Source organism: Equus quagga, chromosome 11, assembly GCF_021613505.1.
Source record: "Equus quagga isolate Etosha38 chromosome 11, UCLA_HA_Equagga_1.0, whole genome shotgun sequence".
Lineage (NCBI taxonomy): Eukaryota > Metazoa > Chordata > Mammalia > Perissodactyla > Equidae > Equus > Equus quagga.
Genome location: NC_060277.1, coordinates 25,660,044 through 25,678,596, shown reverse-complemented (window position 1 = coordinate 25,678,596; position 18,553 = coordinate 25,660,044). Strand labels below are relative to the sequence as shown.

The 18,553-nt window shown below is 38.2% G+C and overlaps 1 protein-coding gene across 2 annotated transcripts in view; it reads right to left on the bottom strand.

The window, feature by feature from the left end:
* Positions 1 to 3,539: 3,539 nt before the first annotated feature.
* SNX3 (sorting nexin 3) overlaps positions 3,540 to 18,553 on the bottom strand; it is a 41,927-nt gene continuing 26,913 nt past the window's right edge. For both annotated transcript variants that reach the window (XM_046677032.1, XM_046677031.1), the window contains exons 2-4: positions 12,797 to 12,892; positions 5,913 to 6,037; positions 3,540 to 4,277 (exon numbers count right to left, since the gene is read on the bottom strand). In XM_046677032.1, coding sequence (XP_046532988.1) covers positions 4,172 to 4,277; positions 5,913 to 6,037; positions 12,797 to 12,892 — 327 coding nt within the window. In that variant the 3' untranslated portion in view covers positions 3,540 to 4,171. The remainder of the gene's footprint in view (positions 4,278 to 5,912; positions 6,038 to 12,796; positions 12,893 to 18,553) is intronic.

Sequence of the window (18,553 nt, the reverse complement as noted above, 5' to 3'; positions counted from 1 at the left end):
GCCCCTCTAAGACTGTGGTCTCCAAGTTTCTGTCATGTGATACCACACTCAACCTCCAGCAATTCATCAACCTTAACATCTAAGTATCCCTACCAGTTTATGGCTCCAGTAGCTTGTGCACCAGGTAAACAGATTTTGGCTGTCTCTCTCAAGATGAGTCTCTCTCTCTCTCTCCAGACTGTGGGACGGTGGTTTGCCCTGCAACCTCAATTTTCTGATAGGTGGATCCAAGAAAAGTCACTGATATTTAGTTTGTCCAGCTTTTTCTTGTTCTAAGGATAAGGGTGCCAACTTTTAAGTTTCTTGACATGTCAGAGCTGAAACCAGAGTCCCCTTTATTTTGAATGGCCATTCCTTCCCTCCATCTGCACTGCCATGCCCGTTCTCGTCCTCACACTTGCCATGGCTCCTATCGGGCTGTACTATCAGTTAGTCATCATGACAGTGTACTAACAAGACTGAGTGTCTTCAGAAAATGGCCCATGTTTAACCTTTGGTCGATTTTAACACTTTGCACATAACAAATACTTAGTGTTGCTGGTTTATATCCCTTTACAGCACTCATTCTGACAGTAAAAAGCATCTGTGGTGACATATTACCCAGCATCCTCCAAATTTCCTTTTGTGCTTTTTAATTAATTTTCCTGGTCTCCAAATCAAGGTCTTATTTTGTTAGCAAGGTTGGACTAAGGCAAACTTCACTTACTATAAATCAAGATTTACAAAAGTAATTTCTTGATATCTGATTAAGCCCTTTTTCATGATTTCCTTATCTCTTTTTGTAATGACTTAAGTAGCTATGTTAAGATCAAATCTGACCAAATTCCAGGAAGTCAAAGGGCCTCCTAGCTAAGTGCCCAAATCTAGCTGTTTCAGAATTATCTGGGAAGCTTTAAAAAAAATCCTGGACTCAGTCTTGAGAGAGTAATTGTGGTACACAGCTAAGTTGAGGAAAATAAGATACTTCTGATCAGCAAGCACTTCACGACCAAAAGTGCTTTTTATAACCACATTTAAAATCAACCCAAAAAACATTATCCATTCATTCACTTGTGTTCAGCCTAGAAGACATAGGAAAGGTTACTGAAAATTCACCCTTTCATTCATTCAATAAAGTTTTGAGCATGAAGTAAGGGCTGAATATCAAGCCGCAGGCCCTGACCACAAGAAGGAAGTGCACCCGAGCACGGCCTCCAGAGTCAGACATCCTCATGGTCTAACTCCAGAGTCACCGCATCCGGGAAACCTTGAGCATGCTTCTTAAGCTTGCAGAGCCTCAGTCTTCTCACCTATAGAGGATGAGATTATCTATTTCTGAGGGACGTTCTGTGACAGAGATCACAGAACTACTACTAAGATGACTTCTACTCTCTATTCTCCTACAACAGTTTCTCACTTGTTTCCCAGTCCAAACACTTACTGTACTAATCACTGCTAGCACGCACTGAGCAGTTATCCTATATGCCAGGCAGTGTGCTAAGTTAAGTTCTCTGTCTGTCCATCCATACGTGAAATTTCATCTGTAAAGGCCTAGGGCCCAGCAGCCTCCTTCCTTCATTGGCATATTCACTCCAAACAGGCAAACTGAAACAACAGGACAAGAACTTCTAATCTAGAGTGGCCTATAACAAGAGGGCTGAGGTGCAAAGTCAGGGGATGTAATAAGGAGGAGATGCTCCCCTGCACCACTCCCTAGAGAGGTCACATCATTACTAAGGGTCATGGTGGCAGAACCTCCAAGCAGGAAACCAAACAGCAGAGAAACCTATCTGGGAGCTGTCATGGGTTTAGTACCATTTGCTGTTTCACTACTGTATCTATGATTACCGCTGCCATCAGATAACTATTAATAAGCTATTACATGTCCCAGACACTGCTGTTCTATGGATTTCAGATTTAGTCCTCAACAACTCTAAGTTACTGAAGGTATCACTGATGGTGACCCTTTACCACTGGCAGGACTTGAGACAAAGGACTTATTTACTGAGAGGACACAGAGCCTGCAACTCTGGCTGCATAACTCACTGCCAAATTAACTTCTACTCTTTTAGGAAGACTCTTAAGGGGTTCTAGAACCTCCTCCTATGTGGCTTGAGTTAACAGCACTTGCATTTTACTTTACAGGATTAAAAGTGTAGTTTTAACATAGACCATGTTTTCAATTCTGTGAGAGATGACCCCGAAAAGTACCCTCCTACATTAGGCAAAAACATGTTACCTGGAATAGGCAACTTTTTGCCTAACTTAAAATCTTCAACTTTCTGAGAGCATGTCTGCCCTTAGGAAACTGCAGAGGTTAAAAGGAAGCTGGCCAGTACCACCATCCTAAACCACATGATTCCCTTGTCTGTAAGTGATTCAACTCAAAAGCATTCCACAGTGAGTGGAAACCTCGGCACTGCTGGCATTTGCTATAGTAGGGGCTGTTATGTGCATTCTGGGAGGTTTCACGGCATCTCTAACTTCTGCCCACTAGATTCTAGGAGCTTTCCCCAGTTGTGACAACCAAAAATGTTTCGGGACATTGCCAAATGTCCCCAGCAGGCAAAATCATCCCTGGTTGAGACCCACTGCATTAGAGAAATTATTCTGTTTAGCAGAGTTACCATTACTCCAGTCTGCATACCAAAAACTGACGGCCTCTGATTATACTTCTCTAGCTCACTGAAATAAAATCCAGATGTTTAGCTTTGTGCCTTCCTAATTTATATTAACTAAAAAGTTCAGTATTATGGAAATGTGAAATACTGTGTAACAACAAAAGGCCTTATAGGGCAGCTCTGACTTCTTCCTATGATTTCCAATCTGCTTGGTGGACTTCGTACTTTGGCCAAGACCTAAGCTGGTTTCCTCTCAATGGACTGACTCGAGGCGATGCCTCTGGAGTGGGAAGACAAACTTTCCTTAGCCTGGGCTTTACCTCTAGGTCACAATGAGGCCCCAAATCACCAGAGGTTGTGCAGATTCAAACTAGAGACCACATACTGGCTGCAAAGGTCTGCTGACAACACAAGTTAGGCTGCAAGGAGTCACGGATTTTCTGGTTTCCTATCATTTATACAAGTCAGGCTAGAACACTGTGCCCTTCTCCCTTGGTTAAAGAGGATAAAGTGTGCCACTATCCCAAGCCAAATGAAAGAGAAAACACGAATCTGCTGACTAAGAAAAGGCTTATTTCACCTTTGCTGAGTTTGTTTAAACAAGTCACTCAAATGAACTGGGAAAAAAATTCTTCTGAAAAGTAAGAGGCATGGTATTGACTTAAAAGGCCCTTTAAAAAGAATGACTTGAGATGCACAAAGTGCTTCATAAAGACTCAATAAGCTTTAAGGAATGCTTTATTTAGTACATCACTTTTTTTGTTGTTTAAAAGAAAATACCACATTCAAAGGGTGGTGGCATATTTGATATCACCACTGTTTAAAGAGGAATGGAGTTACAGGAATGAGAAGTATATAATTAGTAAATAATCCTTCTCAATAAGTAGTTAAGTTGGAAAGCCATAAAGGGAAAAAAGAAAAGCTGGAGGCAACACGATCTGCATATCAGAAATGCATTTTTATTTTTATCTGAAAACAACTTAAATTTTTAGACAAATGATTTTATTATATAAATTTGATTTTGTTTTATACAGAATATAAAGATTTCCCTCCTTGATCTTCCAGATGAAGGGAGCTACTCTCTGCACACGAGTGTGTCTCTTACATGTAGGGTAGGGAACCAATGGTGTAGTGCTCCTACACATAAATCAGGTCATGTGACATCACATATTAAAAAGGGGATAAGAGAAATATTCTAGTTAATCAGATTCAAGAAGCAAACATGACACAAAAACTGTGCAGATAAGACCAAGCCAGTAACTTTAGTTAGGACACTGCAGGTTATACTGGAATAACAGGTTTGTGAGGCTATAGTGTGCACCACATTCAAACAGCACAGAGAGCTATTTCTACAGAAAGGCCAGAATGAGGGATTTTCACTAAAGCAAATTAACTTCTTGTCAACTGCCAAAACAAAACAAAACAAAACTGAGCATATGAGTGTTAGTATACTGAAGGCATGTTATACCAGTTTCTGTGCAGCATGCTTACAGCTAGTTAGAACTTCTTCACTGGTGCATATGAATCATTAATAGTCACGGAAAGGTTTTTTTGCCCCTTCTCACCAAATTTCAGGCATGTCTCATTTTAGATGGAGTATAGCTTTTATCTATTATTTCATCCTGTAAAAACATGTGAAGACAACGTTCATTTTGTGCCAGAGGATGACCAGCGACCCTAGAAATAAAAAACACAAATTTAGTCCGATATTTTATAAAAGTGGGAGAGGAGGATCAAACACATATATTAAGGGTAGGAAGCATGTACAATTTAGTAACAGTAAGTGTTATTCTGGACTGCCCATAAAGCCATGCTCTGTCAACTAATAGTATATTTTCTCTCCCTTGGTTCACCACAGTAATTTAGAAAACATTTAATCACTAATTTAGCACTGCTTCTGGCATATGTATCCAATTAGCTTCTTTAAATATTAGTTGGTATATTAACAAGAAACCTAAATAAATTTTAATGTTAAAAATGAAACACATACGGCCGGCTCAGTGGCATAGTGGTTAAGTTCGCACACTCTGCTTTGGAGGCCCAGAGTTCATGGGTTCTGATCCCAGGTGCGGACCTACACACCACTCATCAAGCCGTGCTGTGGCGACATCCCACATACAAAACAGAGGAAGACTGGCACAGATGTTAGCTCAGCAACAATCTTCCTCAAGCAAAAAGAGGAAGACTGGCAACAGATGTCAGCTTAGGGCTAACCTCACCAAAAAATAACAAGAGAAACATGTCCTTGATTCTAAGAATCCATTTTAAAGAAGGAAAACATAAGATTAGAGATAGAAATACACTGAAGTTTAACAAAAGCCAAAAAAACCTAAGAAACAGGCACAAATGTCCAGTTTTGTTTTTGTTTTCTTTGGTTGCTTTTAAAGGTTTCCATCACAGACTGAACACAAGATCAGACTGGGCAACCAGACTTCTCAAATTGAAAAACATCTAAGTCAGCACTGCCTTCTCCAAAAGGATAGTATGTTCATAAAAAGACAACAAAGGTTGTGTGCTACAGTAGATAAGTAAAAGTTAAAGGCTTTGTACAACTTTCCCTTGTGTTTACCAGTCACGGATCTTCAAATTACTAGATAAAATTAAAGTGTTGCTAATAAGTAAGTTCACATAACTATTTCATTAGGATTTGACTTTATTTGGTTAAATTCAGGCCAACACACAATTACAGTGAGCTCCCTCCTGGCATAATTCTCCTCATTACTTTGGCTTTTAAAAAATGGTTCTATTTCACATAGGAATAAAATTAAAAGCTAGAAGTTTTGGGTTGAGTTTATTAAGAGTTTCTAAAGCAAAAGATAAATGATCCCAAGTGTTCTCACATTTTCAAAGGAATACATTTTGCCATGAACATTTTAAATGTGCACCTTTACACAAGACATGCTGATAACACCTCCATCTGCAATCAAACAAAATGACTGCGAGTGCATTGTAAGTTTTATTGTTCATGCTAGAACATATCTTAAATCAGAAAGAATCATAAGTACAACTGTGTTTTTTAAATGCTGTAATTTTAAGTGTAATTTGCATAAATTAACGAAGAAAAACAAATACAAAACTTAGGTCAACACAAAGATACTCATTTCAATCATTCAAGTGTGTTAATATTTATCATATGATGTTCAACTTCTTAGATACTTTTACTTTGTTTAAATGATATAAAAGTCAGTTAGCAAATGGCCAAGAGGAAAAGCTATATTACGGTTTAGCTTAATATCTAAATTACTAGTAGTCACCTAAAGTCGTCTCAGAACACTATTTACTCTTACACCTCGAGGAACAGAAAGCACTTACTTGTTTATAAACTGCTCCAGCCCTTGCTTCCTTTCTTCAATAAAATTGTCATCAAATATTCCATCATCTCCTCTAAAAGGAAGTTGACGCAAAAATGCTTTCCCAGGGAGTGGGGGAACTACAACCTGAAATATAAGCAAAGAAAGTTCTTGAACATGCTGACTGGGCTGTGAAAATTACAAGCACGACATGAAGACAAAGTATATCTTCACTTATGAGAGCACCACACTCTTAAATTACGTCAAACATGAAAAGGGAATTGGGGCCAGCCTGGTGGCGGAGCGGTTAAGTTCACACGTTCTACTTTGGCAGCCTAGGGGTTCCCTGGTTTGGATCCCGGGTGTGGACATGGCACCGCTTGACATGCCACACTGTGGTAGGCGTCCCACAGATAAAGTAGAGGAAGATGGGCACAGATGTTAGCTCAGGGCCAGTCTTCTTCAGCAAAAAGAGGAGGATTGGCAGCAGTTAGCTCAGGGCTAATCTTCCTCAAAAAAAATTTAAAATTAGTAACAATAATAATATATATATGTGTGTGCATATATATAAAAGGGAATCAGTAAAAACACACTGAAAAAAGATTCAATGTTTTGAAGGCATGATAACCAAATGCAGAACAGCCCATCAGACAAAAGCTCCACAGTGGTGGAGTCCATAGCTTAACTTTCATTTTTCCTGGATTTACCAAAGCACAAGTATACAAAAAGAATACTCAAGCAATACTGAAATAAAGGTTACCATGCCCCTCAGTTTTGATGCCATCTGGGGAAGACAATGCTTTATTGTAACTGCAGAGATCAAAATCAACTCGATTAAGTGAAGAAATAAAATAGTAACAATGTTCTTTCTGGCACAGGCAGCTACGAATTCTGTGGTCAGTTTTTTCCATCTCATACCATCTGCATATAGTCTTTCCTACTTGTTTGAGGTGATGACAAAATAATCGATAACTCTACTTGTTGCCACTCTTCCATCTCCTAGGCTAAGACGCATGTCAACTTTCTCCCACATCTGCTATCCTATCTTTCCCCAAAGACCTGTCATTCCTTTCTTCCCAAGCTAAAGGAACACCCCAAATATTCTCCTTCAAAGCCTAACCCATCCTCTAGGGTCAACTTATACTGATCTCTCTCCAGAAATTACTTGGAGCTCAAATATTTGTTTGAATTAAATAGCACCTAGCTATTTATTTCACAAGGTAGTTTGGTTTCTCTATCTTAGGGTTTCTCAACGCGGTGCTGTTAACATTTTGAACCAGATAATTCTTTTTATGGGGTGAGGAGGGTTTCTTGTGCACTGTAGAATACTTAACAGCATCCCAGGCCTCTACCCACCAGACGCTGCCAGTAGCACCCCTGGTTGTGACAATGAAAACCTTCTCTAGACATTGTCCAATGTCTCATGGGGGACAAAACGCCCCTGGTGGAAAACCACCAATCTATCCCATTAATGCCTTCAAATCAAGGACCCTGTCTCAGGCTTCTTATGGTTATTTTAAGAAAAGGTGAGCATATATCGAAGCTCAAATATCTGTGAAACAACTAACCACTTAGCTGAATCTTTATCTTACACTAAAACAGAGGAAAGGTGTAAGCAAACAATTCACACAGGAGAAAGATAAACAGTAAACACCAGTAATACAAACTATACACATTCTAAAAGAAGTAAAACTTCAAACTCTCAGTACAGAGTTTCTCTCCCAAACAGGGTAAAAAAGAGAGAGATCAACACGACTTCATACAGATTAGGAAAAAACAAAGGGCAAAAAAGAGACACGAAACCAAATGCCCAACCAAAACTTTGTAATTCTTTCCTAGATCTACTCTCCCCAGATGACTAATGATGAAGACCTACAGATTTATCTCCAGAAGTCTGCTTTAGCATTCTTGATTCTCTCTCCTGTTTAGCATTTGTCAAGTTGAGAGTTAAAACCTATAGGGACCTTACAACTGAGATCAGGGATCAGGACCACCAACTGAGCTCCAGTAGAATGGCTATCTGATGGGTAGGTAAAAATATCTGTATCTATAAAGCTATTATAAAAAAAGGAATCTAGAACGAGTGCATTAAATAAATGACCACCATTAATTCAGGGCAGAATTTAGCATGAAATCGAAGATTTAAAGATTACTATTATTATCATCTGTAGAGATACATTCTTCCTAACATAACATTCAAAATAGTCATCGAGGGGCCGGCTGGGTGGCGCTTAGCAGTTAGGTTTGCACGTTCCGCCTCGGCGGCCCGGGGTTCGCCAGTTTGGATCCGGATGCGGACATGGCACCACTTGGCACGCCATGCTGTGGAAGGCCTCCCACATATAAAGCAGAGGAAAATGGGCACAGATGTTAGCTCAGGGCCAGTCTTCCTCAACAAAAAGAGGAGGATTGGCAGCAGATGTTAGGTCAGGGCTAATCTTCCTCAAACAAACAAAAACAAAAACAAAAACAGTCATTGAAACGGATGGTGAGGTTGTAGGCAATAGGATTAACAATCTACAAAAGCCATGAGCGGCCTGTCCAGCTAAGATTCCAAACATCCTCTTCAACATCAAATTATTTTTGCTTCAGCAGTCTGAAAAAATCTAGTTAGACTTCTCACACCAATTTAAAAGTCAGATATGTGAGTGTGCCTGCAGGGAGAGAAGTAGACAGGAGGCTGTTTGGTCTGCATAATCCAGTGAAAGCATACTGAAATAAAAGCCAAAAGATTTAACCATAATGACCAGTAAACACAATAAGTGTCACCTACTTCCTAGCCTACCATAATTGATCTTAGTTAAAAGCACTAATATATAAATAACCGATTGTTTTTAGCAATACTGTAATATAAGTACAACTTTCACATAAACCCCCAAGATATTTAACTGGTCTAATGTTAAAAGTGAAGTACTGTGCTTCAAAGGACACCATCAAGTGAAAAACAATCCACAGAATGGGAGAAAATTCTTGCAAATCATATATCTGAGAAAGGACTTGTAAGAGTTTTTTTCTATATTCTAGTTACAACTCAATAATAAAAAGACAAAAAACTCAATTAAATGGGCAAAGGATCTGAAAAATATGTCTCCACAAAAGATATATAAATGGCCGATAAATACATGAAAAGATCATCAACATCATTAGTCATTAGGGAAATGAAAATCAAAACCATATTGAGATGCCACTTCACACATACTCTAGGATGGCTACAACAAAGATGACAGATAATAGTAAGTGTTGATGAGGATGTGGAGAAAAGTGAAACCCTCATACAGTGTTGGTGGGAATGCAGACATGGTACAGCTGCTTTGGAAAACAGTCTGGGAGTTCCTGAAAAGGTTAAACAGAGTTATTACATGACCCAGTAAATCCACTCCTAGGTATATACCAAAGAGAACAGAAAACATGTCCAGACAAAAACCTGTACATGAACGTTCACAGCAGCATTATTCGCAATAGTCAAAAAATAGTGAGGCCAAGCCCCATGGCCAAGTAGTTAAGTTCGCGTGCTCCTCTTTGGCGGCCCAGGGTTTCACCAGTTCAGATTCCGGGTGTGGACATGGCACCGCTCATTAGGCCATGCTGAGGTGGCGTCCCACATGCCACAACTAGAAGAACCTACAACTAAAAATACACAACTATGTACTGGGGGGCTTTGGGGAGAAAAAGGAAAAATAAAATCTTAAAAAAAAAAAAGCAGAAACAACCCAAATGTACACTAACTGATGAATGGATAAATAAAATGTGGTATACCCATACCAGAGAATATTATTTGGCAATAAAAAGAAATGAAGTGGTAATTAATGTTACAGCAAGATGAACCTTGAAAATACACTCAGTGGAGGAAGCCAGACACAAAAGACTACATATTCTATGTTTCTATTTATATAAAATGTCCCAAAATAGGCAAATACATAGAGAAAGGAAATTAGTGGTTGTCTAGGGCTGGGTGAGGAGAGTTGGGGAGAAACTGGGAGTGACTACTAATGGATATGGGGTTTCTTTTATGGAGTGATTTAAAAGTTCTAAAATTGACTGTAGTAATGGTTGCACAACTTTGTGAATATACTAAGAATCAGTGAATGGTACACTTTAAATGGGTGAATTGTACGTCAATAAAGCTGTTATTAAAAAAAGTGATATATACATGCATCACATGTTTATTAAACACTCCAGTGTACCTGTGCTATGTTAAGCAAAGCCTAAATCCTAGCAAGACACTTCTTCCTGTAAGTCAGACAGAGAAAGACAAATAGTGTATGATCTCATTTATATGTACAATCTAAAAAGGTTGAACTCGGGCCAGCCCCAGTGGGCTAGCGCTCCGCGTCAGCAGCCCAGGTTTGGTCCCAGGCACCGACCTACACCATTCCTCTGTCAGTAGCCAAGCTGTGGCGGCAGCTCACATAGAAAAAGAGGAAGATTGGCAGCAGGTGTTAGCTCAGGGTGAATCTTCCTCAGCAAAATGAATGAATGAATGAATGAATGGATAACTAGATAAATGAATGAATGAATCAATCAATCAATAAACAAATAAATCAATAATAATAAAAAAAAGTTGAACTCACAGAAACAGAGAGTAGTAAAGCAGTGGTTGCCACGGGCTGAGGCTTGGCAGAAATGGGAGATGTTTGGTACAAACTTCCAGTTATAAGATGAGTAAGTTCTGGGGAACTACAGTTAACCCTATATTGTATACTTAGAAGTTGATAAGAGAGATCTGAAATGTTCTCAACACCAAAAAAAAAAGGGAACTGAGATGATAGATGTATTAACTAACCTTACTGGGGTAATCATTTTACAATACATACATCAAATCATCATGATGTACACCTTAAACTTACACTATGTTATTCGTCAATTATATCTTCCCTATGGCCATAAAAAATTTCTTCTTTGTTCCTCAAAACTTTCCTAACTTGTTTTGTTTGTCTGTTTATTTATATCTTCTTCTCCCCAAAGCCCCCCAGTACATAGTTGTATATTCTAGCTGTAGGTCCTTCTAGTTGTGCTATGTAGGATGCCATCTCAGCATGGCTTGATGAGCAGTGCAATGTCTGCACCCAGGATCCAAACTGGAGAAATGTTGGGCTGCTGAAGTGGAGGTCATGTACTTAACCACTTGGCCATGAAGCTGGCCCCTGTTTTGTATATTTATATCTACAAACCATCTGGAATTTATATACAGTGAGTTATAAACCTTTACTCCCAAATAATAATAGCCAAATGCTTCAACCCCATTTACTGAATATAAATTCCTTTCCCTGCCGACTGACAATAGTATTTTTGTTATGAACTAAATTTCCAATAAACACATGGGTCAGCTTCTAAATTCTATTACATTACGCTAACCTATTTGCCCACCCCTAAAGCAATACCACGTTGTTTTAATTGCTATAGCTTTAAGATACACTCTGATGTGTGCAGGTGCTCAACACATGGTGAAAAGATTTTTTGGCTATTCTTAAGCTTTCTCTGATTCTAAAGCTCATATATAAATCTGCAAGTTTATAACGAACCCCACTAAGATTTCTACCAGAATGTTATGAGCTTACAAATAAGAGACATTGCCTTACTTCTTTCAGGTCTACTGCTAAAATGTCACCTGAGTAAGGCCTTCCCTTGACCATCCTATTAGGAGTAGCTCTCCTGACACTCCCTATTTCCCTTAGTTTAATTTTCTTTTTCTTACAGCATATCACCATCTAAAATACTATATATCTTACTATATTTTCTGCTTTCCCTCCACCACTCCCCAACTTACCCAATAGAATGTAAGCACCCTAAAAGTAGGGACCTTAATTTGTTCACAGCTCTAACTGTAACTCATAGAAGACATAGAATGAGCTCTCAAATGTTCATAGAGTAAATGAATCTTCAAAAGTGAATATTCCAAACCAGGAATGTAGTATTTCTAATTATTAAGGTCTTTGTCTTTCAGTGAAGTTTTAAAGTTTTCTTTACATGGTTTTTAGATTTCTAGTTCTATGTACAAGATCTTCTTTTGAGTAAAACTGTTTTTCCTTTACATTTTTGACGGAATGCTATGATTCGCTTATGTTGCTCTTGTATCCAGCCACATTTATCAGGTTAAGAAACTTCTCCTTCCATTTCTAGCTTATAATGCTTCAGAAACGAGCACAAGCTAGTCTTACCCTACTTCAGGGCTCCTACCATACCCACTTCTTTTCTACTACACTCTAGTCAAAAAATAAATTTCCATCATTCTAAGCATACCATGCCCTTTCATGACTCCACACCTCTGATGTCATTCTGATGTAGCGCTGAAATAGGGAACACTAGGATGAAACCTTGCTCTAATTTGCTTTGCAGCTAAAGCCACCAAATTTTCTTCCAAGAGAAAACAATTCTTACACCAAGGTATATAACACTGTTTAAAAATTGTAGGTAGCAACCAATTAGTATCAAAAAAGCTGAAGAATATCAGCACATATCACACAGTAAGTACTCCTTTATGAAACTTTTTATATGCACATGTGTGATGATGAAAAAATGTATTTATGATAAGTCAGTAAAAAAACTTGAAATACACTGACATATGAGATGTACTGAGGAAGAGAAACTTGGCAAAGTGTGCAGAGTGGGCAATGTAGAATAGAAAGATGAGGAAAAGGAAGGAATAGCAAGGAAGTTCTAAGAAGTATTATCCAGTATGAGTCAGCAAAGGTCTCAATTGGGCCATTAACGTAGACAAGAGAAGGAAGAGAGTTCTAGGAAAAGCTACAGACTTCCCCCATCTCCTATGAAATAAGGTGAAATTAAACTATTTGAAAAAAAGAAGTTTGCTTTTACCCACTTTATTCAAGGTAAGTTTCCTGAGAGGTCTTAAATATTAAAATTTGGAATGTTTTGCTTTAAAGTCGCCTTACAAATAATTCTTACCTTGCTCTCTCTTTCTAATTCACTTCGCAGCCATTCAAAGTCACTGTATCTTCTTCTAACAGTAGATTCTTTCAGCTTGAAAATAGGCAGATTTGTCTGAAACAACAACAAAATCCTTCCTAAGTTGAAGCATGTTACAGGGATTCCAAAACAGGGCGGGGGGGTGGGGGGAGGATCTGTTCGTCAAAGTGCTAGCACGGCAAGCCCAGTTACCTTAAGATAAGAAAATCATAGAGTTATTAATACGAAATTTTACCTCTAACAAAATACAACTTGGCTAACTGTTAAAAAGTATGATATTTACACTAGAGAGCAACTTTTAAAATGCACACGTGCTTTTGGATGTCATTCTGAAGGAGGCTAGTTACACAAATATAGGTCATTTTTTTTCTATTTCAGCGAGTAATAAAAATGTCCTATAGAAAAGGGGTGAGATAAAACTAGCTCTGATTGCTATCCCATTTAAAAAGTACTTAGTATGCAATGCTCACGGGGGAAGAGATCTCACTACTTTGAAACGAAATACAAAATATTTTATTATGACTAGATCAGATGTTTCACAACTAACGAAATGAATAAAGGGTTAGTCTTCATGGTCTTTTAAAAAATGCCAGAAAAGAGGAGTGAAGGAGTGCAATGTTGCATTCTTACAACTTGTAGGAAACCAGGAGTCATGCACATTAGATCAGGTTCATAGATCCAAAGCGTTACAGGCTGGGGGCAGTTTAAGAACTGAAAACATGGAGGCCAGGCCGGTGGCACAGCGGTTAAGTTTGCACGTTCTGCTTTGGTGGCCCAGGGTTCGCTGGTTCTGATCCCAGGTGCAGACACTGCACCACTTGGCAAGCCATGCTGTGGTAGGCGTCCCATTTATAAAGTGGAGGAAGATGGGCACAGATGTTAGCTCAGGGCCAGTCTTCCTCGGCAAAAAGAGGAGGATTGGCAGCAGATGTTAGCTCAGCGCTAATCTTCCTCAAAAAAAAAAAAAAAAAGAACTGAAAACATACGCCCAGCGCTTTGAGGTGACACTGGAATGGAAGACTGTTTATTACCAGACTGTGAAGGCTACTTCTGTCAACTTCTAAACTTAAAGTAGCAGGAAAGATTTCTGTTATCTTTTACTGATCCCTATTAAAATGAGAAATTATACCACCAAATCCAATTTAAAATGGTTTATGACTAAGGACTATTAGCCAAAGCTGTATACCTCCATGATTTTATCATCAAGAACAGATTTTAGGGGCCAGCCCGGTGGCATATTGGTTACGTTTGCACACTCTGCTTTGCCAGCAGAGGGTTCGGATCTTGGGCGCAGACATACACACTGCTCATCAAATGATGCTGTGGTGGCATCCCACATTCACAAAAAAAAAAAAAAGAATTAAAAAAAATGTTTTAGAAGATTTTAAAATGCATCTAATGTCATAAGGTTTACAGGGGACAGAAATAATCTAACACAATTAATGCCATACCATACTGAAATGCTATTTAACACTATATACTCTTAGATTATATTTTGTCCTTAATTCAGTCCTTGCACTCTTAGAACTGCAAACTGTTTTCAGCTGAAAAGAAAAAAGTTAAGTGGCACCAGAAGGAAAAACTGGCTTCTTACTTTGTATACAGGGACACCATCATCATCATCATGTAAAATTCACTCCTAAGAAAATTCCAATCATTTAAACTTAATGCCACTGGTAAGTAATTGTCATTCAGCAAAAGAAAAGCTTTTTATTCAGGACTTTTAATCCATTTTGTAGTGGTCTCAATTTTTTCCAAAGTGTATTAACTTCTCTATGTGTATACCTTACAGCTTCGAATCTTCTACAAACACTATTGGGCATAACACTGTATACATTTCAAGCATGAAACCAAATCTCACAAGAGGTTTAAAAGCACTTGAATTTTCTTTCCCAGGTAACCACAACATTTGTTCATTGTATTAATGACTAAGAGCAGAATTGCACCTAACAAGACTCTTATTATACTAAAAGTCAAGCTTATATTGAGAGACGCCGGCTTGCTGTACAGAGGGGTATTCTCATTCCCCACAGGGAATACAATCAAGTCCCCTGGAGAGCAGGATGATAATTCCCAGAAAGAAAGCACTGGATTATTTCTCTCTAATTTCATCCATTGGCTTCTTAACCAAGTTCACCCTTCCGCATTAAAATATTAAGTCTTTGTAAGTGTCTAAAGATAGAAAGGCCTTTACAGAATTGAGTGTTTTCTGCAGGTGAGATTTTACATTTCGAATTCCCTCCTCTCAAATTACTTTACAAAAGGGATTAGCTGCTCTCTTTATTCAATATGTTAAGATCAAGCCTGTGAAAAGAGTTCCCTAAGAATTTTCATACTTCTGGGCACGGAAGTCTCTAAAGTTAATCTCTGAAACAACATATCAAGCTTACAGGTACAATGTTGAGGGAAGAGTGCCAATTCAGCTCAATTTACCTTCCATTTTCCCTTTTGAACTTTTGACACAATCGTGATTATATCTGATTCACTTTAATAGAAGGGGAGTGGGAGGGAGAAAAAGTCCATTCCTTTCTGTGATTAGCTAATAGTTTGATAGATTAGCAAAAAAGGCATGGTTAGTTTAAGAAAATTCTTTTATTCAGTTTTCTCAGCTAGCTATGATTTCTCCATATGAGGACTGCTTTAGAGTTCTGATAAGTCACGTCAAGTAATTCTTAATATTATCTGCCCACTACATTTAGAGAGTGGTAAGTTTGCCTGTTAACTTCTTCCTGGTCATCACAAGGAGTTTAAACTCAACTTGATCAAAATACAAATGAAAAACGCCAAGGTTTTTTTGTTTAAGCCACTGAACTATCACTGTTGACTACAAACTCTTATGACTGGTCACTTTCAACTTATTTAACCCTTAAAAAATGTTCTATTTCAGTTTTCTAAAGATAGAAGAGTAAGGATTATTTTTTTCTTAGAGTTTTGGGAGGATTCAACTATAATGACAGTTTGGGAGCATCTATAAAAGGGTATAGAGCTGGATAAGGAGGGGAATATGATGATGAATAAGATGCAATCCTGACCCTTATGAAGCTGATAATACATTACGGAGGTTAGAAGATAAGCGTATAAAAAGTTAAATTTACGTGGTTAAAAATATCGTACTATGGGGGCCGGACCAGTGGCGTAGTGGTTAAGTTTGAGCATTGCACTTTGGTGGCCTTGGGTTCACACGTTCAGATCCCAGGCATGGACCTACACACTGCTCATCAAGCCATGCTGTGGTGGCATCCCACATACAAAGTAGAAGAAGACTGGCACAGATGTTAGCTCAGCCAACAATTTTCCTCAAGCAAAAAGAGGAATACTGGCAACAGATGTTAGCTCAGGGCCAATCTTCCTCAACAAAAAACAAAACCAAAACCAAAAAAACACTGTAAACAAAAACAAAGCTGAAAGACCAAGAATAAACTGTAGACAAATATTTGCAACATAAAACAAAAGGATAACCTTATTAAAATGTAAAGAATTAAAAACCAATGAAAGATAAAGATGAATAACCTGACAAAATAGGCAAAACACAGAAAAACTAGTGGCCAATAATGTTCAACTTCACTCACACAAGAAATGCTAGTTAAAACAGTAAGATCCCATTTTCTTTTTTTTAAAGATTGGCACCTGAGCTAACATCTGTTGCCAATCTTCTTCTTCTTTTTTTTTTTTCTCGTTCTTCTTTTCCCCAAAACCCCCCAGGACATAGCAGTATATTCTAGCTCTGCTATGTGGGACGCCGCCTCAGCATGGCTTAATGAGCAGTGTCATGTCTGCACCCAGGATCCAAACCAGCAAAACCCTGGGCCGCCAAAGCGGAGCTCGAGAACTTAACCACTCGGCCACAGGGCTGGCCCCGCCTCAATTTTCATTTACAACACCAGCAGGTATTAAATTTTAAAACCCAGTGAGTGAGGGGAGAGAGAGAGAGGTGCTAAAAACTCCAGTTACGGGAGTGAAAACTGGTACAAGCTTTAGGGAAGGCATTTTGGTGACATCTATCACTCTTTTAAACGCATTTATCTTTTGTGCCAACGATTCCACTAGGAATTAATCCTACAAATATTTCCACACATACAAAAAGATATTGTGGCATAGAACTTTACTTTAGCCTTGTTTATGGAATAGCAAACAACAACAACAAACATAAAACGAAATATTACACAGCTTTTACAACATATAACTTGGCCATAGACTGGTAAAGAAGCCAAACTGAGATGTGTTAAATACAATAAGTTTCAGAACAGTATATAAAGTATGAACCATTTATATGATTTAAAAAAGCATAAAGAAATTGACAATTGATTTGGCCAGTATTCCTTTAACAAATGGAGTCAGCCATTCTATAGGAAAACAGTTGAGAATGGTGAAAATAGTGTGAACCACACACAAAAAAGTAACACGTATATTTAGGAAGTAATTCATGTACATTCTAGAGCATAGGAGATGACTGGAAATAGAAGTGAAAAGGTTAAACCGTGCCCTAAACATCTGGCTAAGGTATCTACCTGTGAGCACCAGGAGTTAATAACATCTCAACAGGAAAATATCTCTGAAACAGAAAATGGAACAGAGAAGTTACCACAGAAGTAGAAGCTACAGATTATGACAGATTAGCTACATGTATATGTATGGGGCAGCACTAAGAACAGTTGGTTTTATTCTCATCACAAGAAAAAAATTTTTTTTCTAACTATGTATGGTGATGGATGTTAACTAGACTTATTGTGGTGATCATCTTGCAATGTGTACAAATATCGAATCATTATGCTGTACACCTGAAACTAATACAATGTTGCTTGTCAATCATACCCCAAAAACTAAAAACAGTTGGCTCTGGCTCGTTCTGCTTGAAGAATACGGACAAGAGTCACACTATGGAGGCAAATTATAGGAAAAATTCCTTAAAGGTTTTACTTTGGATCTCATTTAAAATGCTTTAGAATTGTCCAGAGAGAAATAAAGTGCTGAATTCTGAAATTAAATGTAAATCAGACCAAATATGGTTAACTTACTTTAAGATGACTAAAACTTTTGAAACTTAAACAGCAGGATTTAGTATTCTCTCATCCTGACATTTATATTTTCCCCCTTCCAATCTCAGAGATTCATTCCATATAAAAGTACGCATTCTCTAGTGTTCTATATTACAACTGTAGTTAACAGCTCAGTCTCTGTCTAGGTTCAAATTCCAGCAATGCGACTTAGCTATGTGACTCGGGCAAGTTCATCTGTTTCTCAATTTGATCATCTATAAACTTGGGATAATAGTGTGAAAGTATATTGAAACACATGGTTTAGAAGTTAAACTAACCTAGATGATTCCTTTTCTAATACTTGTGAAATCAGACAAAGGATAATTACTTTGAAATAAATTAGATTTGTAAAGCTGGAAGGCCATGTTCTTGTAATCCCATCTCATACAGTTGGTGTAGTGATTAAATGAGGTAACACATATAAACATGCTTAGAGCTGTACTTAGCACACAATAATTGTACAGTAAGTCTAAGTTATTTCTTTTTCTTCCACTACCCCGTGTCTTTTTTAAACTTAGCAAAAAATTCTAATATTATAATACTCTCTTACTTGTTGTTAGTGCCGCTGAGTTAACTGCAACTCCAAGCAACCCCGTACAGAGCAGAACCCTACCCCGTCTTTTTACACCATCCTCTCACCTTCTGGCGTCATATCAGACAATGCTCTGCTGCTATTCACAGGGTTTTCATAGCCAATTTT